Below are 26,317 nucleotides of genomic sequence, written 5' to 3' on the forward strand. Positions count from 1 at the left end.
AGCAGCAAACGCACCTGCCACGACACCAACTCGCCCGCTACTCATTCGGGGACGTGGGATATGAAGCTTTTCCACGCTCATTTGTGATCACCTCCCTCCACTTTCCCACCACCCCACGACAACTAGCGAAACAACAAAAGGACGAAGGGCAGAGCGTTCAGACAATGGTAGATCGTGCCGGCTGGTAATCAATCCACCTCTCGTTTGTGTCTACCCCTGTTTGTTCAAGAATCCGACTGCATCGACCTCCCATTCTCGCGACATTGCATCGCCACCAACCAAGCAAACTCTTCTCTCATATTCGAAACCTCTTGCACGGTCGATTTTCCGCACGAAGCACACGCCCGAAACATTTACCGACCAATTCAGAGCATCTTGCAATCCTGCGGCGTCTTTCCCTCTGGTGACCCGTCGGCCACTTCGATCGACCTCGGAATCGGTCAGCTCGTTTTACTCGTCGGCATTGAGCCTTGGGTTCTCCCTCCTCGTCTGCTTGTATTTCTGCAGACTTGCCCGTCCCTCTCGCCTTCCTCCAATAACTACTTCCCACCCGGCATGCGCTCCTCATAGGGACGGTGGATTCTATGCACCCCTTCTCCGTCCTGACTCTCGGGATCTTTGTCGCCGGCTACATCACCGCCCGCTGGGACTTGGTGACTCGGCTCTATGAGCTGGCCATCTTTGCCTGGGACTACGGAGTTGTTGTGAGTATGCCCATTGCCTCCGTGCTACTTCTGGTCCTTAAATTCTGGTTTGGTCCAGCTTTGTTGATATTTTGATAGACTCGTGCCGCAAAGGGCTTCGCCGTGCTCTCTCTCCTCTTCCTCTTGGTCTTTATTCCGGTAGAGCGGCTCGCGACAAGGGAAGCCAGCTTGGTATGTTGTCACTATGTCACTGCATCTACACTAATCCTTCGCAAGGCAGACCATTCAGCTGACTGTTGCTCGCTGCTAGCATCCCCGGTCGTCTGCGTCCGGCATCTCGGCACGAGAACAACTTCGACGGCGCGGTTCCTTCTAGCCCCTTTTACCTCTTGTCCTCATTTCCCCTTATCCGCTCGTCCGCCCTCACACCCACGTTCCAATTACCTGTCATGCCAGAGCATGATGGGTTAATGCGCGTTTTCTGGCCGGTCGACATCGCGCGGTCAGAGCTTCCCGGTGTCGTCGTTGGATGGAAGAATTCGGATCTCGATGTTACGGTCGTGGCCATCCTCGAAGATGCCGACGTCCGCAATGTCGACTTTGCGCTCAAGGCGGGCACTCTGTTTCGCAACAGTGCCCACGACATTGCGCGCATCTACGAGCTCTGCGGCCAGCCGAACATGCATGTCCTTGGCCTCTCCAATGCGCCAGAGGAACAGCACACAGACTCGTCCTGGGTCCGTGTCACCACCATTGGTCCCAGTGTCCGTGGTCGCATTCCCAAGGTCACATGCGCCCGCGCTTCCAATATCCAGTTGATCCTTTACCAACGGCCACAACCACACCGCATGCAATATATCTCCATCCACCCTGTCTCGCTGGCTCTCACGGATCGTTTAAGCGGCAGTAAGGATGCCACCAAGAGAAATCGAGGCAGCAATGGTACTTGGAATGACAGCGGGAAAGGCAACCGCAACGGTAATGGCCATGGCAATGGCCATGGCAATGGCAATATAAATGGCGCCACCAAGGCCAATGGTAACGGTACTGGAAACGGCAGCAGTGTTGGCCGCGGGGGGCCGGCTGCGGCAGCGGCTGCACTTTTGTTGGCCGACGATATTGAAGCCGAAGACGAGCGCCAGGAGCGCCTCCGCAAGGAGAAAAAACAAAACTTGCTCAACAAGCTTCGACTGCACTCGGTGGTTAAGCACACGTCGTCGCCTAAGGAGCGTGCCCTGCCGCGCATCGTTAACCAAATCAACTGGGCCTGGGAACTCGAGCTGCTGCTGCAAAAGAATGTGTCGCGCATCGGCACTCGCTCAAAACGAAGCCTTAGTATGTCAGAGCGCGTGGTCGAGTCCGCCACGACCATGAAGGACACCATTCTGCGCTGGATCTGGGAGCTTATCATGCTGTATGTCGTGCCCGTCATCACGCGCATTTTTGTGCTGGGGCTCGTCGGCCACCGCATTGCCGCCGAGATGCTGCTTTGTGTGCTCGAGTGGCGTGCAAATCCGCGCTATGCTGCGCTGAAGGATATATCGGCCACGGCCCAGCAGGTCGAGATCCGGCTGCTGCAGTTTTGCTACTGGCCCATGCAGTATGTAAAACTACGACAGCGCAGCAACGACTGGGAGAGCGTCACGACAAGCCACCCAGATTACATTCGCTTCTACAACAGCCTTTGGCTCGTGGCCAACGACGTCATCATTGGCATCGCCCTCGGCTCCTATATTATCGACAACGCCGGCTGGGTCGCCGACCAGATCAGTATGCTGTTGAGTACATACACCGTGGATGCGCTGCAGAGCAGTATTTCGTGGCTGATGGGCTGGCCAGCCGGCCTGAAGCTCAACACGGAGCTTGCCGCATTCCTAGGTGACCTGTTTCTCTCGGTCATCGAATACTGGTCGAGCTGCATCGGAGCGCTGCGCCCGGCCCTGCCGCACATCATCTGGTTCATTGGCTTCTCGAGCTTCGCTGGCGCCAGCATGCCGCTCGCCCTCTTCTCGGACCTGCTCTCCATCCTAACAATCCACATCTACTCTTTCTACCTGGCCTCGGCGCGTATCTACCACTGGCAGTTGACCATCCTGATCTCGCTTTTCCACCTATTTCGCGGCAAGAAGCACAACGTGCTGCGCAACCGTATTGACTCGTGCGATTACGATCTCGACCAGCTGCTAGTGGGCACCATTCTGTTCACGTTTTTGTTCTTCCTTTTACCCACCGTTGTTGTCTTTTATCTTAATTTTGCGGTTGCGCGAATGGTCATCATCTCGCTCAAGGCCGTCTTTGATACTCTGCTGTCGTGTCTCAACCATTTCCCTCTGTTTGCGCTGATGCTTCGGGTCAAGGATCCGCGGCGTCTACCAGGCGGCATCCGGTTCGAGCTGCGCGACAGCCAAAGCTACAATACGACCATGTCGGCAGCTGCAGATGCGACAGACTCGTCCTCGCCGAGCCACCCGTCCACCTCGGTCATCTTTCTCACGCCCATCCCCCTCTCCTTCAAGGCCATGTTCCACCAGTACTTCCAGATGGGCTCGCGCATTCGCAAGCACTATCTGGCGCCGCGGGTGCTGTTGTGCCTGCTGACTGGCAAGTTTGTACCGCCCATCAACCGCAAGAACCTGTATAGTCTACAGTATGTCATGCTGCCCGGCCGCCGGGCCGGCATATGGGAGATGTGGGAGGCCCTCAAGTCGTTACCACCCCTCAAGACGAAGCGTGTGGCGTATCCTGACATCGGCGGTGGTCGGCGCATGCGAGGCCAGTCTGTTAGCGGAGGCATTGCAGGCGGCTTAAGCAGTTTCAGCAGTGAGCCGAACAACCGGAGAGCTCGGAGGTGAAAAGGCGTGTGCTTAAAAGGGAGGGTTAATGTCCTAGGGAAGCTTTTCTTTGCTGTTTTTTTCGTTTTAATTATACCGCTTCATAGTACACGTGAGTTTGATTCTTCGTTTTCCTATTTATGATACTTTTAGCTTGCGTTGCTGCCGCCTCGCCCCGGCCTCGTTGTTGATACCTTAATGAATGATTCTTTTATATTCTGAAATGTTGGGCTTCGTTCAATCAATCTTGGTATTTTTTGGTATTATGACACTTCGGGTATGACTGAATAAATACGAGCAAGGATGCATAACCCCCTTTTCACGGGATATTAATTGCTACGAATAAAATTATTTAATGACTTACTGTCTCTGTATGTATTTTTATTATTTTATTTACTTATTTATTTACGTACAATCTTTCCTCAAAAATAGTGACTAGTAAAAAACATTGGTAAGTTTAGGAACCCGGACAAAGACACAGGACACCAATAGCCATCAAAGCACCATATTCTTGTTTTCCACATCAGAGCATGGTTTGTTTTCGCTGCTCGATGTTGATGTTGGACGTTTCACCTGAGTCACGTGCGCTCAACTGGACGGTCGTCGGGAAGTTGTGTCCCTGAGCCGGCCAGGGGAAGCTTTCCCCGCACGCACAAAGTTAGTGAGATGCCGAAATAGGTTATGGAAGCAGACTTGGAATGAAAAGCAAGGGGAGGCAGGACCAGCCGGACGGCAGGCAGCACCTCCTCATTTGAGAATCCCCCCTTCTCCTCTTTCTGTCACTCTTCTCCTCTCATTTCTATTCTGTCACATTTCGAAATTGACGAAAGCCTTCAAAAAATGCAAACAGCAATCGGAAGGTACTGACGACGCCAAAAAATTGCGACGAAAATGCACGACAACTGCAGATTAACGATATCCACTGTGGGCGGCGACTAGCAATAGCACACGACATTTTCATTTTTTTATTAATTTCGCGCGAGCGCGCCGACCAAGAGAGAGAAAAACAGGAGCGATTTCAAGTGGACCGCATCCCATCGTACCTCTCAGAGGCCTTTGCTTTGCCCCTTGGTATGTCCCTCTGGCAGGCGACTGATGGCGAAACGACGCAATGGTGAGGACACTCTTACCGTAGTCGAGATGGCAACGCGTACCATTCGTCGACGAAGTTTCCTCGCCCATGATGACGGATTACCACAGAGTTAGAGGTTGCTTGCTCTGGGGGGATCGGTGTCGTCGGGCGTCCGTTCTCCGGAGACGCATTCGCACCTGGCGATCGACATTATTTGCTGCCGGACATTTTCGCCTCTTGGCGCCACGGAGCACGTCTCGTGGAGCCTTTGCCGTGCATGCGTACAATTATAACGTACCATACAATTGTCATTGTACCCTTGTCCCGCGAGAGAGAGAGGACTGCTTTCTTTGGCCTGTTAGCTGCATGGCCTTTACAATGTTTGAGCTTCTCAACGCCTCGCGCGTCCCCGGGTCTGCCTACTACAAGTGCTGAAGCCTGCTCCCAAGACGTGGAGCTCCATCATCGCAATACGGTCTCCGCGTGAGGAGCCGTGTTCAACACTGGCGGATATTGAAGCAAGACGAACAGATGAGAGAACGCAAGATGCCAGTGCCATCCCCTGTGTTCCTGTATTCACATCATCACCTATTCCTCGATGTGAAATAAGTCATACACCCCACCCAAAGTATACATGTTCACCAGAAAATATCAATTTGTTCATGATTTTATTGGAAAATTCTTTTTTACAGAAATGGTTTGTCTTTTGACCCTCCATTATTTACAAACCGGGATGTCTAAGATTTTTTCTAACCGTCCCCTGTATTGTGTTTCTGCTTTGTCGTCGTACACTCGGCGAATGCTCTATTCATTTGTTTCGGTGTGGTTGATGGTTGATTTGGTAGGTTGATATTGTCGCTTGGTCCTTCGATTGTTCGGAATCAAATTGAGGCATTTTCGAAACCGGCCAAGTCCTGTTCCTCTTCGGCCTGTCCCGTCCATATACGGACAGATAGCAGGCTGCAAGTCGAGGTCGGCCGATCATAATGCCAATTTCAGAGGATGCGAGGTTTGCGAGACGATGTTTACGTCTGGAGAAGAAAACATTGTTAGTATCCAAGTTTCGAGACAACATCACGAGTAGCAACAGCGACAACGATGACAAAAGAGCACGACATCGATGCAGGTTCGGAGAACCACTTACGAACTTGGCCATGAGGGCAACCATCAGGTCGAACAGACCAATGGCCTCGACGAAGGCGAAACCCAGAATGGCGTACGAGAACAGCTGGCCACGGAGGGCAGGGTTGCGGGCAACACCCTGGATCAGGGCAGCGAAGACCAGGCCGATACCAATACCGGCACCAGTCAGACCGATGGCAGCAGAGCCCATACCAATGTTCTTGGAGACCTCAACCATGGCCTGGGCAATCTCGGAGCTGTACATGCGGCGGCCGTTGAAGGCAGCCTTCTTGGTGGCAGCCTGGGTCAGCAGGCTGGGGGTCTGCTGGCGCTTGACAGCCTGGAAGGGGCTGGGGCGGGCAGCGGCTGAAAAAAAGAACAAAAGTCAGCGGGCAAGTTTTGTGAGATGGCATTGGCCAATGCCATGGAAGCATGAAAGCACTGAAGCATCGAGGGTGTGTCGAGACAGGCATAGTTGTGCTGTGTTGTGCTGGGCCCATCACCAACTGGAAGCTCAAGGGAAGATTTTTCGCGCAGCCGCGTCTGCCCAAAATTGCCGCAACCCCCGAATGTCATCTCCCAGCGCCGGGAAGCTCTAGAAAGCTCGGTTGTGGTGAGGCGGCGGGGAGGAGGTCGATCGAATCGAATCGATTCCGGCATGGCAATGGGCACGACACAACAGTTGATGTTCCTGCCTAGATATCCCCCCTTCCACGATGCTCCAGTTCCAGGAAGATGTGTCCTTACCAGCAAAAGTGCGCTTAGCAGCAGCCGTGCGCATGGCAGGGCGAGCGGCAGCCATCGAGGTGGCGAGTCTGGAAGCGAGGACGCGGGAAGCCATTGCGACTGATGTGTGTGTGAGGAAGAAAAAAAAAGAAGAGGGATATGCAAACAAGGAGGACAGCGATGCAAAGCAAAAAAATAAATAAAAAGACTTTGGATGATGGAAGTGGATAAGAGAGAGGAGGAGAGAGGAAAGAGGGAGAAAGAAAAGGGAGAGGAAGAAAAGAGAGAGAGGGAAGGAGGGAAAAGAGAGGAAAGAAAGGAAAAGGAGAAAGGAGAAGCCGAGAATGGACGAAGGGGAATGAGTTGAATTGAGAGAGAGAAAGCCGGGAAAAAAAAGAAGTGGGAACTATCGGGTCCAGCTTTTGGGACAAGAAAACGAATTGGTGGGTACTCGGGGCAAGCTCAGCAAGACACACAAACGGACTACAAACGGACTACAGAGCAACCCATGGAACGAGGTTATGGACGTGTTACAGAGATTTCGAGGCCTGGACGAGCAAGCCGAGAGGAGACGCGAGTTGAAGTTGAAGCGAGTTGAAGTGAAAGTGAGAAGCGAGTTTTGATATCTCGACGTCTGTTATTGCTCCTTTTCAACCACCTCATTTCGCAAGGCCTCGTTTCGACTACAACTGCGACTTCTTGCTCACAAGAAAGCTCATACAGCTGCATCTCCGTCCTGCCCGGCATGTTTGCCTGCAGCCTCATCGAGCTGCGGCTGGGACGTGCATTCATCTGTCCATTTCGGATGGCCCTCGAGTGAGGGGAAAGAAGGAGGCTATAGATATACAGGAACAAGGCCAGGAACGACGAGGACTCGATAGGTTTCGAGGATTATGGCATCCGGGGAAGACGAGCACGACACAACTGGGGAAGGGACACTGGAATCCAGTGGCGAGGGCATGGACAGTGAAGCTGAAGGAATGTCGTGTTGGAAATAAGATCAGTATGGGCCGCAGTTTGTTCCTTCTGGTCCTCTCTGACTTTCCCACCTTATTATCGGACATTGTCGGGAAACAGGGAGACGAGCAAGTAAAATCGCAAAGGGGACGGTTGTGGCCTGGCGGTGTTTTAGCCCTTTGGATGAGGCATGTCCACTTCGTGGATTCGTTCTTTTCGCGACAGGAGACTCCAAAACGGACGGGCTTGAGTATCATCAAACGGAGGCCAATCTGCTGTATGCCGGCAGCTGTAGCCTTTTCTCTGACTCCCATCATGCGGCAGTTTTGATTTTGTCATCTTCTGGCATTCTGAATTTCAGCGCAAAAGAATTTTCTTGATACCTGATTTTTGCTCTCGTGGGGGGGGGGGGGGGTGCGCGGCTTTGTTGTCTGAGGCATCGACGTTGAGATAAGATTTTTCGGATTAAAATTTTTCTTGCCCTTTACGGCATGCTGTGACGTTTCCGACTCGGGGGACCAGGCTGCGGGAGACCGTCGCGTGATAGGCACACGCCCCCTCCTTCAGGTCGTTCCTCTGCGATATTACGACGGCTCGACGGGTCCGTTTCCTTCTGGAATTTTCGCCTATTGGACATTACCCAGCTTCCACTAGCCTAGAGCCGGGTTATGCAGTTAGCCGCCTGGCCGACGCTGAATTGCATATGTTTTGTTTTGTTTTCGCTGTATTCGCGACATTTCGCAGTGTAGTCGGCGGTGACCCCCACCCCACTTAGTCACCCACTAAAGCGACAGAACGACATTGTAGTTGACTGAGATGGGGCGGAAGGAACGAGCGACGAAACATCGCCGGGATTCGCTGGTGCGAGCCACAAGACGGAATCAAGGGCCCATAAGCAAGTGCAGAGCTACTATTGCGGTTGGGAATGGAAAGGAAGCAGCGTTTGGTATATTTTCAGCTGGAAGGACTCCGTTTTCTCCCTGTCTCGACTACAGCATCTAGAGATCGCCAGGTCTCCTCATAGCACACTGATGGCCTGCCTGCAACCAGCCGCGCATTTCGCTTCTCCGTTTTGGCTCTGCTTGCTCTTGTACTAAATGCCGGCCTGGCAAAAAGTTCATCTAGAACGAAACGGAAGCCATCTTACATTGGGGAGAGGTCCTTAGAAACATCCAAGCTGGCCTGGTGTCACCTGGAAGTCCTGCATCTGATGCTCTCAACCATCTCGCTGCTGCCAGGTGCGCTACCGTGTCGCACCTTTCAGCGGCTCTGGTCAGTGTCTTCATGACGAGACAAGGAGACACTTCCGCAGGGGTGTCTCACTGACAAAGAGCTAGCCTGCAAAGGGCAAGGTATATTTTGTCTGTGACGCGCATATCACATATACCTGAGCGCCTGCAAACCATTCTGGCCCTGGCCAGGGGCAGTGGCCACGGCTGCCCCTGGCCAGAACGGGCAACGAAGATCTGCGAGGTGTCCTACGCACAAACCGTCGAGCCGTGCCATTTCGATCTCGCTGCGGGCGGCGGCGGTAAATTGCGACAGCACCAAACTGCAACGTCCATGCCCATGCATGCATACTCATGTTCTTGGGCCGGACAAGGCCGCTGCTGGCCTTTAGCTAGTGGAGACCCAAGGCCTTGGGAGAGGGCAAAGCGTTACGAATTACTCTGATCCGTTTTGCCTGGCCATTACGACGTATCTCGCATAGTCATTACCTTATGAGACCGGTTACAGGGCCCGAAAAGCTCATGGGCCCGCGAAGGAACCCCCTGTCACCGCCAACGAAAGCCCACTTCTGCGTAAACAAACCGGACACAATACGAATTTTTGAAGGAGAGTTGGTAAGTCTTCTGAAAATTTTTAACAGAATATTTGGGAGCTCTCGTTTCGGGTGCTCGGAGAAATGAGCGCAAAGCCCACGAGCTGTTCGCCGACAGAAGACAGTTCGGAGCTGCCAGGTCAAAGGTCATTGAAGCATAACATCATTTAGTCAATATGTTCTACGACAGATTGTCGAGTCTCGCGGAAGAAATGAAAACCTTCTCCCTGGGGGCACACGAACGGAAATAAACAACAGAGAAAAAACAGGGAGGTTGTACGAGCTGCAAAAATCTCTAAACAGCTCAAACATACGGAAAACGGGCCAAGGGGCCTTTCTAGAGGTGGATGCTGAGCGGTTGCACAGAACAGAAGAGGACAGGCATGAGATATTGCGAGCTGTGCACGATCGCTCGCCCAATCGCCGTTCGTCCAAGCGCCACGACCGGCAGAAAAACTCTTCCTGCCGACGCACAAAGTGACCACATCTTATGAGCTCCGCAGCCTTGTTCCACCTAATTTGCGGACCAACGCAACAGGGGGACTTTCACCGTCTCTGTCCCTTTTTCTCTCGACAAACATCTAGAGCGCCAAACGGCGTCACGCCCAAGCAACCTCGGTAGCAGCCGGGATAGGTTGTCCGAGACAGGTACTTACCAGAGCTTCCCTTGCTCTGAATTGCTGTTGGTTGTTTCCCGAAAGCTACCCCTGCAGTGTCCCCCAAAAGTGCAGAATACCTTCTTGTTGCGCTCCTCCGCAGTGAGCCAGCAAGTATTGCAGACCTTGGCCAGATAATTTACAAAAGTACCTCAGAACATGTAGATGAAACGGGAAAGATGAGATGGCTCGTTCAAGATCACACTGAATTAGACTGAATTAGGGAGAGGCGTGTGGGATGCACTTTGCGCTGACCGCACGCCCCTTTTACTACAACTCAACAGTTTCCTTTGCAGTCGCTCCGTCTGATCTATACGTGTATGTTCGTTTCTTCGCGTTTAGGAAACCTGGGTTTCTGACTGGCTTCTACTTCTAAAGGCTTTTCCTGGCTGCTCACTCCGTACTCCGTTACGACTTTTCTCGACAGCATTCGCCGTACTCGACAACAGTCGTAGTAGATACGGAGTACGCCGTGCAGAATAAAATTCATACCTGTTAGACCACTGCCTAGCTAAAACGGTACTGAAAAAGAGAGTGATGTCGTGCGCTTGGGTGTGATTTCTTCGCCAGCTCATTCCCCTTCGGGATAGTGCACGGCAATTGCTTTAATTTTATTGGCAGCGGCTGGCAGAAATTTCCCTACTCAAATAGAAACAGCCGCGGCACCACGTTGTGTCTTTCCCCTTTGTCCTGAGGTTTCCTATTCAGGTCTTCCGGGCGCTTCTTTCCTGTTTGTTGCTGTTGGCAAGCAAGAGGAATGGGAGAGATGCATGTGGAAAGAGCGCCTGTGGAAGGGAAGGAACGAAGAGACATGTAGCCATGAAGTACAAAGACGAAGCAAAACGCACAGAACTGTGGCTTCCAATAATCTTTTTCTTCTTCTGTTTGTTTTCATCTGGTCTTGCGAATGAGGTTTTTTTCCGTCTCCCTTTATTATTTTTTTTTCTCTTGGTATCCACTTCCTCCACCAACGTAGAGCAATCCACAGGTCTTATTTGCCTATCGGAAACTTTCGGGGCCAGGGAAGGAGCGAGAGAGTGGATTCACCAACGAAGAAAGAGGACAAAAATATGAAATGGTGAAAAAAAAAAAAAAACAACACAAAAAAAAACACAAAAATAATACGGAGCAAAGGGACATGTGTCAAATGGAAAATTACAGTCACACTGAGAAAACAAACTTTTTTACATGGGCCATCTGTGGTATGGAACGCATGCGTTGTCGCACCTTTGTTTTCCTTTGGGATGATTCTCCAAAAATCCCCAATTGCCTTTCCCTTACTCCAAATCATCCTGTGACATCACACACATCGACTTTCAGCTATCATGTGTCAAAAGAATAGAGGAAAAACAATAAAAAGTGTTTAAAATATGTGACAAAGCAGGCATCTTTTGATCGAGCTCAATGGTGCCCCGGTTGCCCCCAGACGTTTGCAGAATATTAAGGGGACTCAAACGGTCGGAGACACCCTAAACCAATCTTGCAATCGATGTGCTCCAAAGCTATGCGCATAGAGATGCAAAGGTGTCTAAGTGTTTCGTTTTGGTCATTCTGCCCGTCAGAGCAGCTACAGCATATGCTAAACACAACACTGCTCGATCCCACCGTTTTCTCAATTCCAAGTTGCAGCGTGTTCGGCGGGAAGAGGACTTGGAAGCCAGGTAGGAAATGATCTCAAAAGTGGCTCCCTAACCCGAGCTAGATCCATCGCGAAAGTTGCTCGCCGAGACGGAGTCCGCCTGGCCCCGCCAAGGTTTATCCAGAAGGACAACCACTCCATTCCACTTCTCAATCTTGACAAAAAGGTTTGGCTTCCTTGCGTCTTTCTTTTGCGTCTTCGCGAAGGGTTTCCGCACAGAAGACGCTGACGTACGGTAACAATGAGAGAGCGAGAGCGTAGTGTAGACGGTCCTTCAACTTGGCCGACATCAAATTCATGTCGGCCAATCCACGGGGGGCTATCATGGGACTTTTTCATTTGCATTGGCGTTGCTGGCGAAGTCGGTCCACACAGGAAACGCTTCTCTTGGTAAAGGTGGGCCATAACAAACCGTCGTTGCCCGTTTTCATTTCTCACACCCCCTCGGATTGGACCTTTATCAATCCGCTCTTTTTCGTTGATTATGTGTGGTAGTTGGCTATCTGCCTTTGATCGAAATACACATGAGATGGTATTAACATTAAAAATAGGGGCCAACAATACGGAGCCACTCTTAACAAAGGCGCCATGGTGATAGAAGGGGGCGAAATTCGTCAAGGGCAGATCAAAACGGAGCGTCCGTAACGGTGCCTTCATGAATCAAAACAAGAGAAAATCAATAGAGGCGAACGCAGGGGGCGTGTACTGTGTATTCGTAGCTAGTTCGTCCTCCGTCTGAATTATGTTTCTCATTCCCGGCCGTCGGACGGTATCTTGATGGTGCCTGAATGGTAGAGGGATGGGCGCTGACTGGCTTTGTGCTTCTCCGTAAGATTTGGTAGACGTTGATGTGACTGGCGCACATGGCAAAGTGGGATGATATATGAATGACGGCCTTGCCCCCCCCCCCCCCCCCCCCACGCTAATATGCACGTCGGCCGTCTTTCTTTTCTTTGAAAAGACAAGAGGGGATGGTTCAAGGCTGAGGATGTGTGAGGCTGAACCGCAACTCATACCACACAGAAGTGAGCAGTGTAAGTATGCAAATAACAGTCCAAGATCCGACAGGACTGAACATCTTCTTTCCATTGTCCATCCTCTATCCCGTTTCGTTATTGTTTCGTTATGCAGTCTCATACTTCCTCGGTGGCCTGCTGAGACTCGTCCTTGTTGGTATATATCTTGATGAACCCCGCCGGATCACACGCTTTGTCGAGGTTGATGCGATGGTCCTTCACCCACTGCCGCACGGCCGCCTTGGATATGCGAACTCGCTGCACATCCTTCGGCGCGTCGACTTGTTTCTCCCCTGCCAGCGTACCACCTGCTGCAGCACCGCCTGCTGCGGATCCGGACACGGCCCCATTGCTCGCCTGAGTCACCGACGATACCAAGTTCGACACATGTGCAGCCGACGCCACTGCCGACGCGGACGATAGCCCGTTTGTGACACCTGCCGACGATGCCGAGTCAAATCCGTCGGTATCATCCGCTACAGCTTGGGAGTGCTCATCGGGATTGGCCAGCACATTCTCGCAATACTCCTTCGGCAGTCCCATACCGGCGTCCTCGACGATGCCCATGTCGCGGAGCACATACAGGCAGTCGTCGCGCACGATCCACGTGGCCCGGCTGCAGTCGGCAATATCGATGACCAGAGACTCGTTGTCTGTACTATTGGCTCCGTCCTTCGCACTGGTGGCGGCGGTCACGGCGCCGGCGGGCTGCCCATATGGCGGCGGTATTGTGGGTGGTGGGATAGCAGTAGCTGTCGGTTGGCGATCCAGCGAGCTGGACGGTAATGACACATTCGGGTGCGAAAGTGACGATGTTGCCGTCGTGATATCGACGCTCAACAGCCATCGCGCAATTTCGCTGCCCCAGAACCGCTTATAGCCCTTTTTGCCCAGATCAGAGATGGGTTTCTCGGGTCCGCCGAGGATGCCCTCGCGGCGCGAGATCTCGTAGGAGATGCCCATGAGCAATGCTCCAAGACCCTTGCGCTGCCACGGCGGAAAGACGAGGATACACGCCAGGTTGTTGTTGTCCCAGGACATTTTTTCTTTGGAAAAGAAGCCGACAACGCGCGGCCGTGGTGCAGCGCCCAGGATGCTGGCCTGGCCGTTGGCATTGGCGCCGCTCATGGGGGACGCGGTGGCTGTGGCGGCTGCGCGCAAGGACGACGGCAGGGAGGGTGGCGGCGTGTAGACCAGCAAAAAGTAGTAGAAGCCCGTAACGTCAAAGAAGACGGACTTGTTGTCAAGGAAGAGCTTGGCAAAGAGCGACAGGTTCTGGCAAAATAGCACGTCCTTTTCGCCATCAACCTCCCAGATGCTCCATTCGCCCTCATCCTTGACGACTTGCTCGACGTACTGGACGTCAACCTCGCTGCTCACTCGCTTGCGTTTTCCCTTCGGCGTCGTCGACGACACGGGCACGCGGATCGTGCGCACGCCCTTGGGGTGCACGTAAACCTTTTCACCTGGGATCTGGAACTGGGATTCGCACACTTGCACGTGGCCGTGCCACGGCACGATCTCCTTGGAGTACTTGAAGCAAAACGGGCACACATAAAGCCGGTCAAGCATCGGGGGAGCGTCCTTGCCGCCGTGGCCATGACCGTGGCCGTGTGAATGGTGCGAGTGCTGGTAGTGATGGCTGGTCACGTGGTTCTCCTTGCCCGTCCCTTTGGTCTGGTGGTTGCCACGGCCGTTGTGGCTGTTTCCGGCCGTATCGCCCAGTACTTCTTTACCGTAGTAGGACGGATACCAAGCCTTGAAGCAGATCTCTCCCAAGACAACCTTGTCGATGTTACGATCGGGTTGACTGGGACTCGACGGTGGAACAGTGGACGTAGCCGCTTGTGATGTCGCCGATGTTGGGGTAGTTGCGGAACGCGGCGCCGTCGTGGCATTGTTGCTGGTGGCAGTCGTAACGATAGTTTGTTTTGGAGATCTGCTCAAATGCTGGTGCTGTTGTTGCTGCCGCGGGAAGCCTTCTTCGCGGAGTTGCTGGACCGCTTTCGGTTTTTGTGGTTGTGGCACAACCTGCGTTGGAGACGGGGGTATGTGCGGAGGCTGGATGGGTGTCGCCTTCAGATACCGTGGTGCTGGTGGTGAGGCGGGCGGCTTGATCTCAGTGATTGTCTTCGGCGGGGCGAGAGTAGTTGCAGACGCCAGAGCCAACGGTACAGGAGGCTTAATGGTTGTTTCTTTCTTCGGGATTGTTGGAGCTGGAACAGGAGACACGGCCGCCGCTGCCGTGGCCAACGGTGGTGGTGATGGAGGCACAACCTCGGTCACCATTGGCCTGGCAGATGATATCCTTGGAGGGGACACGGGCGTGACTGCTGGTGGGACGACGTTGGTCCGTTTCGGTCCACTCGCAGCCGGCTGTGGCACCGGTGGCGCTGACGTCTTGGTCCGAGGCGGTATGGTGGTGGCCGGTCCTGCAAGCTCGTCCTCTGTATCGTCGATTTCTTCGTCGTCGTCGTCGCCCTCCAGTTCCTCATTATTGTCCTCTTTTGCTTCAGCCTCGTCGTCCTCAGGCTCTCCTTCGTCGGCGTTGGTGTCGCCGTCAGAGTCAGCGATTTCGCTTCCCTTGATGGCCTGTCTTGTCGTCCGCTTTGTAGCTGCTGGACGAGCTGCAGTGCTCGCGCGGCCGTTGATTTGTGGGCGCACTGAGGGCCGTCCAGTAGAACCTGGCTGCGGTGGTAGTGTCTTGCCTCCGCGCAGCTGCCGTGGCCTTTCCGCCGACTCTGACTGCCCGTTCATGCTGCCAGCCCTTTCCCTAGTATTTTGCTTCATTATCGTGCGCGGGTGGCCATTCGCATCGCTGATATCCCCGGCACTCTCCTCATCCTCTGCTTCTTGCTCGTCGTCGTGCTCGTCTGGTTGTTCTTTCGCTGTGGCCGGTGTGCGTCGCGTCCGTCTTGTCCCCTGGTGTGTCTTTGCATCCGTAATGTTGTCGGCAGTGGGCGCTGCACCTGTGTTTCCACGTAAAGTACGCCTTTGGAGCATGTCTTTCGGTGGTACAGGGAGTGGGGGAGGAAGGATCGAGTGGCGCGTCACACGGCGCGTCTTTGCAGACTGCACGGCCGAGGCCGCAGACCTGGACTCATCGTCGTCGTCGTGCAGCTGCTTCCGCTTCGATAACGCCATTCTCGAGGACTGTATTGTTTCGAATGCCGTAAGTAGCGTCGCAGGATCATGTCGGAGCGATAAGGAGCTCTTGTGGACAGCCGTTTAAATGTATAGCGCGAAACGACAGTTGGTGATGTCTTTGCTGTAGATGGCTCTAACACGCGATGGGTGGCTGATTCTGCTGTGTTTTATCCGTGAGACTTTGTAAAGATTCTTTCCGAGCCAAAAACGTAACAAGAATGAGGAGTTGACCCCTTTGAAGGGGTTGCAGTTCGTCGTTCCTGCCATGTTGTCGCGTCGCCCTCCTTCCCAAAATATGCGCGTTCTCCCCGCAAGCTGTGTCACGTTACCAAACACGTGCACAAATCATTTCTTTCAAGCACTTAGTAGCACGCTTTCAGCAGTTGCCATTTTTTGGGATCTTTAAATTGTTGTTTTAACGTCACGACCCTATGCAACGTGAACAGCAACATTTGGCCAGGTTTTCCGGCGATTGGGCCATTTTTGCTCCCCGGGATGAGAGCGACACAGCGTCCGCCATTATGATGGCCCCACGAATTGCCGTGCTCAGAGGCGTGGCTCGACATGGCCCCGAACAAAGGTCCAACCCCAGCCACAGCTCGCTTTGGACGACGACAACATGCAGTGCCTCACGATGCGCCTCGATGGCCACGATTAGCGTGATCCGCGCCGACATTGACGAGACTACCGGCCGTCCACGGATGTCTACACCTCACCGCCAACGACGCTACCGGCGATTCCCAAAATACCTGCGCGACTCGCCGAACGCGACACTGGCGATGCGCCTCAAGAGCCGCACAACGGCACTGACTTTTCAGGCCTGGAAACGGTTCGACGACGTGGCGCGCAGCAAAAGCCTGCGGCTGCCCGTGCTGGCACTGCAGATGATGATCCGCAACGAGGAGGCAAGCAGGCCGACAAGCCTGTCGGAGAGCCTCAGCAGCACCGCAGACTGGCGGGTGCGGCTCAACAGCCTGGCGTTTAAGGGCATCACGGAGGCGGATATGCAGCACTGGGTGTGGATTTTGGCGGCGCCGGACCCGGACGAGCGGATAGCCCGATTTGTATCGAACAGCGAGCGGCCGAAACCGCTGTTCCTGCTATTCCAGCTACTGCGGCGCGACGAGACGTTCCACAAGGGCAGCTCGCTGATGAGCATCTACAACTACGTTGCGCGGCACCACGTACGCTCTCGAACGACACCGCCCGAGGCCGTGCTGCCTTTTGGCGCCGTGCGCCGCACGCTCGATCCGGGTCTGAACACGACGCCGCAGACGTTTGCCACTCTGCTGCGGCTGCTCGTTCACCATTACTTGCGCATATGGCCGTCGGCGTTGCCGGCCGTCGCGCGCCTCGCCGCCGAGTACGTCGAGACGCTGCCTCGCATGGCCAAGCGGGGCGAGAAGCAGGCCTTTGGTGATGCCTGCCACATCTTCAACTACGCGCTGGTGCTCTTCCAGCGCAAGTCTCCCGTCAGCCCCGTGTTCCAGATGCGCTACAACTGGCGCGCCCAAAAAGTGCTGCTGGCCATGTCGACGACACTGCCGCGGCCACTGATCATCAACCGCGCTGGCTTCCGCGCCATACGCCGTGTCATGCTGGCGCTTGGCAAGTCGCCCGCAGAGCGTAAGGTGGCGCTGCGCATGGCGCGCACATGGCCGCCGTACCGGCGCAACTGGGACGGCCGTGACGAGCAGCGGCAGCCGCAGGACGATTTCAGCCGTAGCGCGCAGGCGGGCGTCTTGATGCGGGAGGCCGGGTATGCCGACGCAGAGCACGACAGAGCCCTTGGCGTCTTGGGCGGCGTTCTTCCAGGCGAGTCGCCTACGGTTCAGACGCGGTCCCTGAGCCCGCGCACGTGGACGGGTGCCCAATCCAGCCTCAACGTGTTCTCGACCTGGGCGTCCCGCGTCAAGGCAACACGTGACGTCAACGAGGCGTGGCACGAGTTCAAGCAGGCGCCCGCCGCCGTTGACGGCAGCCCCTTGCGCCCAAACATCCAGGTGTACGCGGAGATGTTCAAGAAGCTGCTGGCCGCACCCATCCAGCACCACCGCTCATCGTATACATCCTCTCACTCTGCGCGGCTAGACGGCAAGGAATTGCTGCCGGGCGACGTCAAGGAAGTGTTCCCCGTCAACGACGCGACTTTGACAGCGTTCGAGAAGCAGCGCCTGCGGCCGCCGTCTGCCGCCATGCTCTATGAGCAGATGCTGCACGAGGGCATGCGACCCGTCGGTGATTGCCTCTCGGTCCTCGTGCAAAATGCACCAACACTCGAGGCGGCGATGAAGTACCTGCACGATAGCCCTATCGATAAACAGACCATGTCCGCCTTGGAACTACCTCCTCTACCTCCGTCACATTCCTCGCCCGTTTCCTTCTCACGACGATCATCTCATCACCACCATCACAGACACCGTCAAAGGCAACAACAACAGCCGCCACCAATTACGATTGACATTCTCCGTGGCATTCCTTTGCCAAATTTTAACGCCTACATCTACCTTATGTGCCGCTTCCAGCCCCGGCTGACGGCCGAACCCGCCCGTCTTGGCAAGCAGCGGCGGACGGGCCTCGTCCACCACGCCATCCGACTGTGTGCGCACCGCTTGCCACCCTCTATCGAAGAGGGCCGCACTTACAAGGCGCCCTGGCACACTATTATGCGCACTCTGGCACAGCCCAAGCTCATGGTCAGCGCAGAAAACACGAGCGACCGGCGATTCCAAGACACCGAAACGCTGGCGCTGGCGCTGCGGGTATTTGAACAGGTCTCGCGCGTCGGTGGTGTCGATGTCGTCCTATTCGACAGCTTCTGCAAGGTCGTACAAAAATCCTTGCGGTGGGCCAACCTGACACCGGCCGTCACCATGGACGTCTCTGGCGGTGTTGCAAACGAGGACGCGTACAAGGATGCCCCACCGACACAAGATCTTGCAGCCGCATCCTCACCCTCAACAGCGGAGCAAATGGAGGCAGACCTGCTGCGAAGGGCCCAAGCTGCATTGGTAGCCGCATTCGAGGAGATGATTGGGCTGCCTGCGTACGATTTAGGCACAGACGCAGATGCAGATGCAGATGCAGCAGCGAACGACGATCCGCCGCCATCACATTCGCCTTCATTTACGGCCGCCCACCACCCATCGACACCGCACAATATCACGGCCGGCGCCATTCAGGGCTACTTGCAGACACTCGGCTACCTGGGCGACACAGACGCCATGATGCGCGCGATGCGCTGGGTGCTCCGCACATGGGACGACCTCAGCGTCCTCGAAGACGCAAAGGACCCAGACGATGGCCAGCATGCCACGATGGGGCGCGTGTTTGTGCTGTTCCGGGCATTTGTCGAGGGCGCCGGCGAGGCATCCTGGCAGATGGCCTGGCTCGAAAACCAGTTAAAGCATCTCCACAGGCGCGGCTGCACCTGGCGGTCGCCATCCAGCGCCGACGCCGACGAATACGTGCGGTGGCACCGACAGGCGCACAACGAAGCCTTCTGGGCGCAGGTGCGGCCACATGTGTAGATGCGTTGGCCATGTACGATAGATTTGTATGAATATGCACGCGCATAGGAGCGTACATATGAAGATACTACACGACACCATAGACATGATAAATGCATTCAGGATAGATAAAATAAGCAAGAAAGTTTGATAAAAACAAAACAATAAACATTCACCACCCCCCAACACCACAAAAGTTGCAAGCCGCCATGTCGTTTGCATATTGGCCTATTTTTGGGATGCATCCAGTGAAGTACGAACTTCGGTATGGTGTCTGGGAGTCGAGTCCAGGATTCTGCGTCGGCCGCCGAGCCGCTCCTTTGGTATTTTGGGGTTGGCTCAACCACTTTCGCGACTGCATGGTAAGCCAATCTCGTATGGTGAATAAAAGTTAATTGCACCGACAGCAACAGCCTCGTGGTGATACACCACCACACCCTCTCCAGAAACTATCGTTCAGATTCGCATCTTATTCAGAAGTCTGTTGACACTCTCTCGCCATTTGCTCCTCCAGTGTCCAATGGCTTTACCCGCTCGGAGCGCATTGGCCAAACTGCATCGCAAGTGTCCTCGATGTCCACAGCTCCCATCATTGGGTCGTGTGACGTGCCTAAGGGTCTTACACAAGGCTCTCAAGCTCGCAAAGCTACCTTTATATAGCAGAACATAGACGAGTGGCCACGATACGTAAAAATCCAAGTCGATGTACATTTTTTCCTTTGTTGCGGGCCCGGCGGGGTGAGGTGGAAGTGAGGTTATCGTGAATTGGTCTCTGATGATCCCCCTCCATACATTATTTTCGTCGAGAGAGCCAACACGAAATTCACGCCGGAGCCTCGTGATTATTTCTATCTCTCTCACCGTCTCGAAAAATAAATCATTGGTAAGTTTCGGCACCTCGAACGATATTTTTTTTTTTTTTTTTTTTTTTTTTTTTTTTCTAAAATGCGTCCGCATACACTCTCACCTCCATTTTTGTAGTTCAGGTCAACATACCATCTTCCCCTTTGACGCCTTCACCATCTACCATTTGTCGAGGACTTCGGCCAGTCACGGTCACGACTATCGACGCCATAACCGAGGCAACTTTGGCAAGAAAGAGCGACAAAAGTGCTCGGCTTTTGTTGTCCCGCCGCCATCCCCAGCCCTGTCGCCATCGATATGCCTCGTCCTGCGATCGAGGACCCCATTATCCTTGACGATGACTCCGACGACGAGACCTCCCAGCACCACCAACAACCTGTTAGCCCGCTGATAGTCGCAGCGTCTTCACTAGATGATGCTTTGTTTGCGGACGATGGCCTCGGCAAGAGCCTGGAGGACGACGACAGCGGGGAGAACTTTCCCTTCGCTGTGAACGAGCAGACTCTAGACGTCGACGCCGGCGACTCGTCCGAAGAGCCAGTGGCTGCTATTGCCCATACCATATTTGGTAATGAGCCGTCTGCTTCCAAAGTGTCGGATGCCACATATAATGCGGCCAAAGGCGGCCTCGCCATCGATCTCCCAGACTCAACTCTCATCAACCCACGCTCCATTGCCGTCAACTACGTTCCTCCTCTTCCGATTTCGACAGAGCAATACGCCCTTGACAGTCTTGCACATCTAGCCGAGCAACAAAGCACAGGCGGCGGCCCGGGTCTCGATTTCGTCTGCATTGATTTAGACGACTTTGAGATTTATATACATAGGCGCGAAGCAAAAAATCGCCTACGTTCGCTCCACTTCCTGGGCGCCGGCAGAAGAAACAACAACCGCATGTACTTTGATGGCGTCCTCCGCGTCGGGGCGGCTCGGTTCTACGTGCAAGGAGTACCCTTCGATGACGCCCCAGTCGACATGTACCGCACTAGGACCGACACGATCCGGGGCCACATCAGCATCCGATCCGTGCTCAACAAGCGTCACGGCCGCTCCATCTACTACCGTCTTGGCCAGCCATCGGTTGTGTACGCGCGTTTCTACGGGCCCTTCCTCTGGGTCGCCGATCTGGGGAAGCACTTCATCGACTTCGTGGACCACATGACGGATCGCGGCCGTGACGTTCGTGTTTCGCACTTTCGGCTACACTTTTCCAAGTGGTTACGCAAGACGTATGGCCGATCGCCGGCTTTGGCTGCATGGCGGGACAAGTACGGCGCTGGCCGAGACGACTTTGGTCCTGCCGTTGTCGCGTACAGTGACTATTTATACAAAGAGGCGACGGCCTTGTTCGGCAAAACGTTTGTAAGCAGCCTAGGCTTGTTTCGCGAGACCACAGACTTTTCCTTCTACAAGACGCACCAGCCATGCGTTCCTCTCGACCATCCGCCTTCAATGCCTCTCCGGACGGTTGTCACCCCGTACATGTACCACTTGTTCAAGGACATGGCCATTGGTCCGTACCTAGAGAGCACACCTGGCCAGCATGCCCCTCGAAGCATCGACGAAAAACACATCCTCCCGCAAAAGCGCACACCTTTCATCACCGGCCAGTCATCGTCGACCGTCGACGGACGAAGCATCCGACCGGGAGACGTGATATCAACGTGGCACGACGAGGCTGGAAGCGGCAGCAAGTGGTCCGCCAGTGCTGAAAAGTCCGACTTATGGTACGCGCTCGTGCACCGTGTGATCGAGCCGCAACGCCTCAACGGCCCCCGCTCTTTTGACATTGTCTGGCTGTACAGGCCTGAGCACACGCCTTGCGGCGACATGAAGTACCCGTGGGCCAAAGAGCTGTTTATGTGCGACCACTGTACGTGCAGCGAGAACAACCACAAAAACAGCAGAAATGCGAGGGTGCATTCGATCAAAGAAGACGAAGTCGTTGCTCTCAATTCCGTTGAATGGTTTGGCGGCCCAGACACGACGGCCGACTTCTTCATCCGGCAGACATACCTGCATGGCGAACGCAGCTGGGTGCAGCTGCGACTAGGCCATGTTTTCTGTAAGGATAGCGTGGCTGAAGCGCACCAGAGCGCACTTGCCCCCTACCTTGGCACGGCCCTCGATCCCGTCGAGAGCATCGGTGTATTCGAGAAGGAGCCCAACTACGTCGTGGGTGATACGGTGCTAGCAATTCTTTCTAAGACGAACAAGCGCTCAGAGCCGTATGAAGTCCAAGACATTCTCAGAACCAGACAGTCAAGCAGCTGCTGCCAAAACCAACCCTCGCAACTAATAGGATACCGGCTTCGGCGGTTGCGTCGACGGAACGAGGCCGACCCGGATACACCAGATGCACCGCCCAACGAGCTACTGTACACCGACGAGACCGTTGTAATCACGAAGCCGTCCTTTATTATTTGCCGCTGTGTTGTTCGCATTTTCCCAGACCACATCAAGGAAATCCCTACTCCATACAACCGCGGTGGTGCTGGGAACGTTTTCTTCATGATGTATCGACTCGAAACGACGGCAAAACCCAAGATTGACAATGGCGAGTTCCGCATTGTACCACTTGATACGGCCAAAGACGCGTCTAACCTCCGTCAAGGTTTTGACCCTACTACACCAGTATCTCGGCTCCGGGCGCTTGAGCTCTTTTGCGGCTGCGGTAACCTAGGCCGCGGCATCGATGACGCGGGCGCCACCGAGACGCGATGTGCCAACGACATCTGGCCAGTGGCAATGCACACTTTCATGGCCAACGTTGCGTCGCCTGACACAGTGACACCGTTCATCGGCTCCGCCGACACGCTCCTTGAGCGGGCCATTGGCCGCCGCAGCGCACCGCCAACATCAGCTATCCCCCAGCCGGGTGACATTGACTTCATCTCCGGCGGCAGCCCTTGCCAAGGCTTCTCGAGACTGACGAGGGACAAGGAGGCACACGGCCAGTACAAAAACAGGTCGATGGTGGCGTCGTTTGCGTCGTTTGTGGACGTGTATAGGCCCAAATTTGGCCTTCTCGAAAACGTCCTAGCCATTATCAACAATGGTAAGTCAGGCCACCAGCAGAGACGGCAAGACATCTTCGGGCAGCTGGTCTGTTCACTCCTAGGCCTCGGCTACCAGCTGCGCATCATGCTGGGCAATGCATGGTTGTATGGGGCGCCCCAACAACGGCAGCGTGTTTTTCTTTTATTCGCAGCGCCAGGCTTCCAGCTGCCTGATATTCCGTCACCTTCACATGGTTCGGAGGCTAGCAAGGGCTGGCTAAAGAGCCAGCACACCATTGGCCGATTAGCAAACGGCGAGTACATCGCAGCAGCGAAAAGCAATATCACCGCGTTTCCTATCGTGTCAGTTAGACAGGCGACAGCCGACTTGACAGACGATCCGGCTGCTCAAATCAACGACGGGATCGTCGATATCTGTGTGCGGCACCCAGATCACCGAATCGTTACCGCCGAATCGGACGCGATGCAGCACAAAATTGCGGCGATCCCTACACAACCCTATGGTATGGGGCTTGCACAGGCTCGACGCACGCCGCACTTTACACTGCTCGGCCACAGTGCATTGTTCAGTGAACGTGAGCTTGCGGCGAATGACACCAGAGCGTACAAGCGGACAAATCCGACGCAGCTGTTCAAGACGGTGCGCACTACCTGTACTGTTGCTGACTCACGATCCGCCGAAGACCTACACTGGCGAGATGCGCGGCCCTTGAGCATCCTCGAGATTCGGCTCGCGCAAGGCATGCCGGATGATGACCTGCTGCTTCAGCAAAAGAAGGCCGACCAGTGGAAGCTGGTGGGGAATGCGGTGGCGCGGCAGATCGCCCTGGCTCTGGGCCTCTCTTTGCGGGAGGCGTGGCTTGGCACGTTGTGCGAGGATCGGAGGCCCACGCAGCCTGTACGGGCGCCTGTTCCCGGCCCTGAGTCTGTGTTAGAACAGTCGACCCTCGCTTCTGAAGACGAGCTTGGCCATGGCGGCGTGCATTTTGCAAACGTCGTGCCACTGGCCCTGACGACGACGACAACGACGACAACGAGTACAACACTGGTGGCGACCCTGACACTCACAACTACCACAAGGACAGAACGTTGCAAGCAAAATCGCATCTTCCAGACCAGTGTCTGTAGCAAGCAATCATCGTCTCCCGCTGAGCCTCCTTCGTCGAAAAAGCGTCCTGCTCCGTCGCAAGATAGCGGTCTCGATGACCTTTCGGACGATTTTGGCGCGGTAAAACGGTCGCGGACTTGGTCGCTGCCGTAGCCTCTGTGGCTGTCGAAGTCGAATAGCGTGGATGGAACAACACGGAAAAGTGTAAGCGCCAAGTCGGTATAGATCCAGTTGTCTGCATAGACGACGTGGATGAGCGTTGTGTGGTTGTGATTGATTGAAAGCTGGAAGGCCAAACGGGCGGGTGGCGCGATAGGAAAATGCCGAGATAAGAGAGGGCGTCAAAACATGCCGAGAGGAAAGGGCGACGAATCCGGGGGTGCAGGTGCTCCTGCCGTTTAGGACGGTTTGCACCTGCTTTGTTCTCTACAAATAAACAACGATAAAGGCACGATGGTATCCTAACGGAATCTGATCTCATCATGGATCATAGGGCATATATGACCACAGGCATAAAATACAACTAGTCAATACTACGTACGATTCGATCCAACCGTCCAAAATCCGGTGCTAGTATTACATTGCATGGGCGACGATGGCGAAAATTTAAGTAGAAAGAAACAAAAATGGACATGCATACAGTGCAGGAAATAATAGGAAGGAGCGTACTGCTATTGTCGCCTTGTTTTGTGAAAACGGAAAGAGCACTTTCTTTTACCAGAAAGGGTAGGAGCCCCATCGATTTGACGGAGCTGCCGTCGAGCTCCAAGGGGGGCTCTCTCCTTTCCGTACCCTCTCTTATCAACTTTTTTGACATAATCTAGATGGCTTCTCCTTCTCACACCCGCTCATCTTCGTTACCGGCCCATTGTCGCGCTGGGCCTAGAACAATCTCTGCCGCCTTGCTTTGTTTCATGGCTTGATTATGCAGGCGTTTTACTGGCTGCTGTTTCTCTCAGCCAGGTCGTGCCGTCGTCAATTTACTGACAGGACCAACTTACCTTCTCGTCGTTTCGCCCCCCAATGAACACGGTAGAGAGAGCCGGTCGCACGACAGAGGGCCCAGCGCTTGTTGGCTTTGGTGAGTTGGGAGTGTCGAGGTTGGACGTTGAAGTAGCCAATCATGGCTCGGCTTGCGTTTGTTTCAGCGCTGGACGGAAACAGTCAGGGGTCAATCTAAAGCCGGCCGCGACTGGGCGAGGGCGCTCCTCGTAGAGAGTGTCGGAATACGACCTCCACTTTTAGCTGACGATTGGCCGACAGCTATTGACACGGTTATTTTTGGCATTCAGGTGGAGAAAACCACTTACACGGGGCCACCATCCAGGGCAATTGACGACGAACGAGGCCAGGTTCGATATTGCGTCTTGAAATGGCGACGCTGTGTTTCTAGACGCGCTGAGGCGTGAGTTGGGGAAGGGCAGATGGGTACTTGGATGGTGCTTGAAGGGTTGACTCTTTGAGACGAAGAAAGAAAGCGACAAAAAGCGTGACAAGGTAGAAGACACAAAGACGACGACACTCCACCGGCCAGTTGGCGAAATGAGGCCAGATCAAGAGACCATGGCTGCCCAATTCCTATGGCAGATGGCTTCCCTCTTTGGTGAGCTTCTCGTCGATTACACCTTTCATATTGCTGTTCTATTTTCAAACTGCTAACTAGAAAAGCGCGAGAAATATTCCACATACTGGCGACTGGTCGTCAGTTTCACCCAGCTTCAGCCCTATCCTTGTCGCATCCTGGTCAACAAAGCAGTCTGGGCCTTGTTTGGCGTCTACAGAGTATTTGCACGTTTGGTTTTTGGACGTCCACCGACGCTTCTCTTTTCATCGAACGACTGGCTCGAATCGACTGAAATATAGAAAAAGACTCGAGCACCACTTCCCCATCCCCTCACTTCCACCTCCTCGTCTACTGTCATTGTCACGCGTACCTGTTCTCAATCTGTTTCCTGGCCTGGTCTCTGTCGTTCGTTCCCCTCGCACTCTCGTTTTATTTTCTCTTCGCCGGATATCACGGCATACACATTCTTTTTAGGTGCCAGATCATTTTGACACTCCAGTACATTGTTCTTTTCTGGTTCCCTCTTTCTTCCATTCCCTTTCACATTTCACTGCTCATAGAAAGAACTCTCTTTCACTCATTTCGCGCCCTTGCCCTGTTTCAGCTATTTCACGACCACC

The 26,317-nt window shown here is 54.3% G+C and overlaps 6 protein-coding genes across 6 annotated transcripts; 4 read left to right on the plus strand and 2 right to left on the minus strand.

Moving 5' to 3' along the window:
• Positions 1 to 584: 584 nt before the first annotated feature.
• SPBR_09014 (uncharacterized protein) lies at positions 585 to 1,020 on the plus strand (the record flags this gene model as incomplete). The annotated part of the gene is made up of 3 exons (XM_040767140.1): positions 585 to 704; positions 783 to 875; positions 955 to 1,020. The coding sequence occupies 3 exons, from the start codon at positions 585 to 587 to the stop codon at positions 1,018 to 1,020; spliced, it is 279 nt and encodes a 92-aa protein (XP_040617023.1).
• A 73-nt stretch (positions 1,021 to 1,093) lies between these two features.
• On the plus strand, positions 1,094 to 3,496 carry SPBR_06694 (phosphatidylinositol glycan, class Q; the record flags this gene model as incomplete). The annotated part of the gene is made up of 1 exon (XM_040764950.1): positions 1,094 to 3,496. One exon carries the CDS (start codon positions 1,094 to 1,096, stop codon positions 3,494 to 3,496), a length of 2,403 nt encoding a protein of 800 aa, XP_040617024.1.
• A 2,076-nt stretch (positions 3,497 to 5,572) lies between these two features.
• On the minus strand, positions 5,573 to 6,510 carry SPBR_07645 (F-type H+-transporting ATPase subunit c; the record flags this gene model as incomplete). The annotated part of the gene is made up of 3 exons (XM_040765899.1): positions 5,573 to 5,578; positions 5,692 to 6,035; positions 6,417 to 6,510. The coding sequence occupies 3 exons, from the start codon at positions 6,508 to 6,510 to the stop codon at positions 5,573 to 5,575; spliced, it is 444 nt and encodes a 147-aa protein (XP_040617025.1).
• Positions 6,511 to 12,602: 6,092 nt separating this feature from the next.
• Positions 12,603 to 15,629, minus strand: SPBR_06535 (histone acetyltransferase; the record flags this gene model as incomplete). The annotated part of the gene is made up of 1 exon (XM_040764791.1): positions 12,603 to 15,629. The coding sequence occupies one exon, from the start codon at positions 15,627 to 15,629 to the stop codon at positions 12,603 to 12,605; it is 3,027 nt and encodes a 1,008-aa protein (XP_040617026.1).
• A 524-nt stretch (positions 15,630 to 16,153) lies between these two features.
• Positions 16,154 to 19,162, plus strand: SPBR_06540 (uncharacterized protein; the record flags this gene model as incomplete). The annotated part of the gene is made up of 2 exons (XM_040764796.1): positions 16,154 to 17,961; positions 18,049 to 19,162. 2 exons carry the CDS (start codon positions 16,154 to 16,156, stop codon positions 19,160 to 19,162), a joined length of 2,922 nt encoding a protein of 973 aa, XP_040617027.1.
• Positions 19,163 to 20,302: 1,140 nt separating this feature from the next.
• Positions 20,303 to 24,286, plus strand: SPBR_06405 (DNA methyltransferase dim-2; the record flags this gene model as incomplete). Its single annotated transcript, XM_040764662.1, has 1 exon — positions 20,303 to 24,286. One exon carries the CDS (start codon positions 20,303 to 20,305, stop codon positions 24,284 to 24,286), a length of 3,984 nt encoding a protein of 1,327 aa, XP_040617028.1.
• Between the last annotated feature and the right edge of the window lie 2,031 nt (positions 24,287 to 26,317).

Source organism: Sporothrix brasiliensis, assembly GCF_000820605.1.
Source record: "Sporothrix brasiliensis 5110 chromosome Unknown Cont20, whole genome shotgun sequence".
In the NCBI taxonomy this organism is placed as follows: Eukaryota; Fungi; Ascomycota; class Sordariomycetes; order Ophiostomatales; family Ophiostomataceae; genus Sporothrix; species Sporothrix brasiliensis.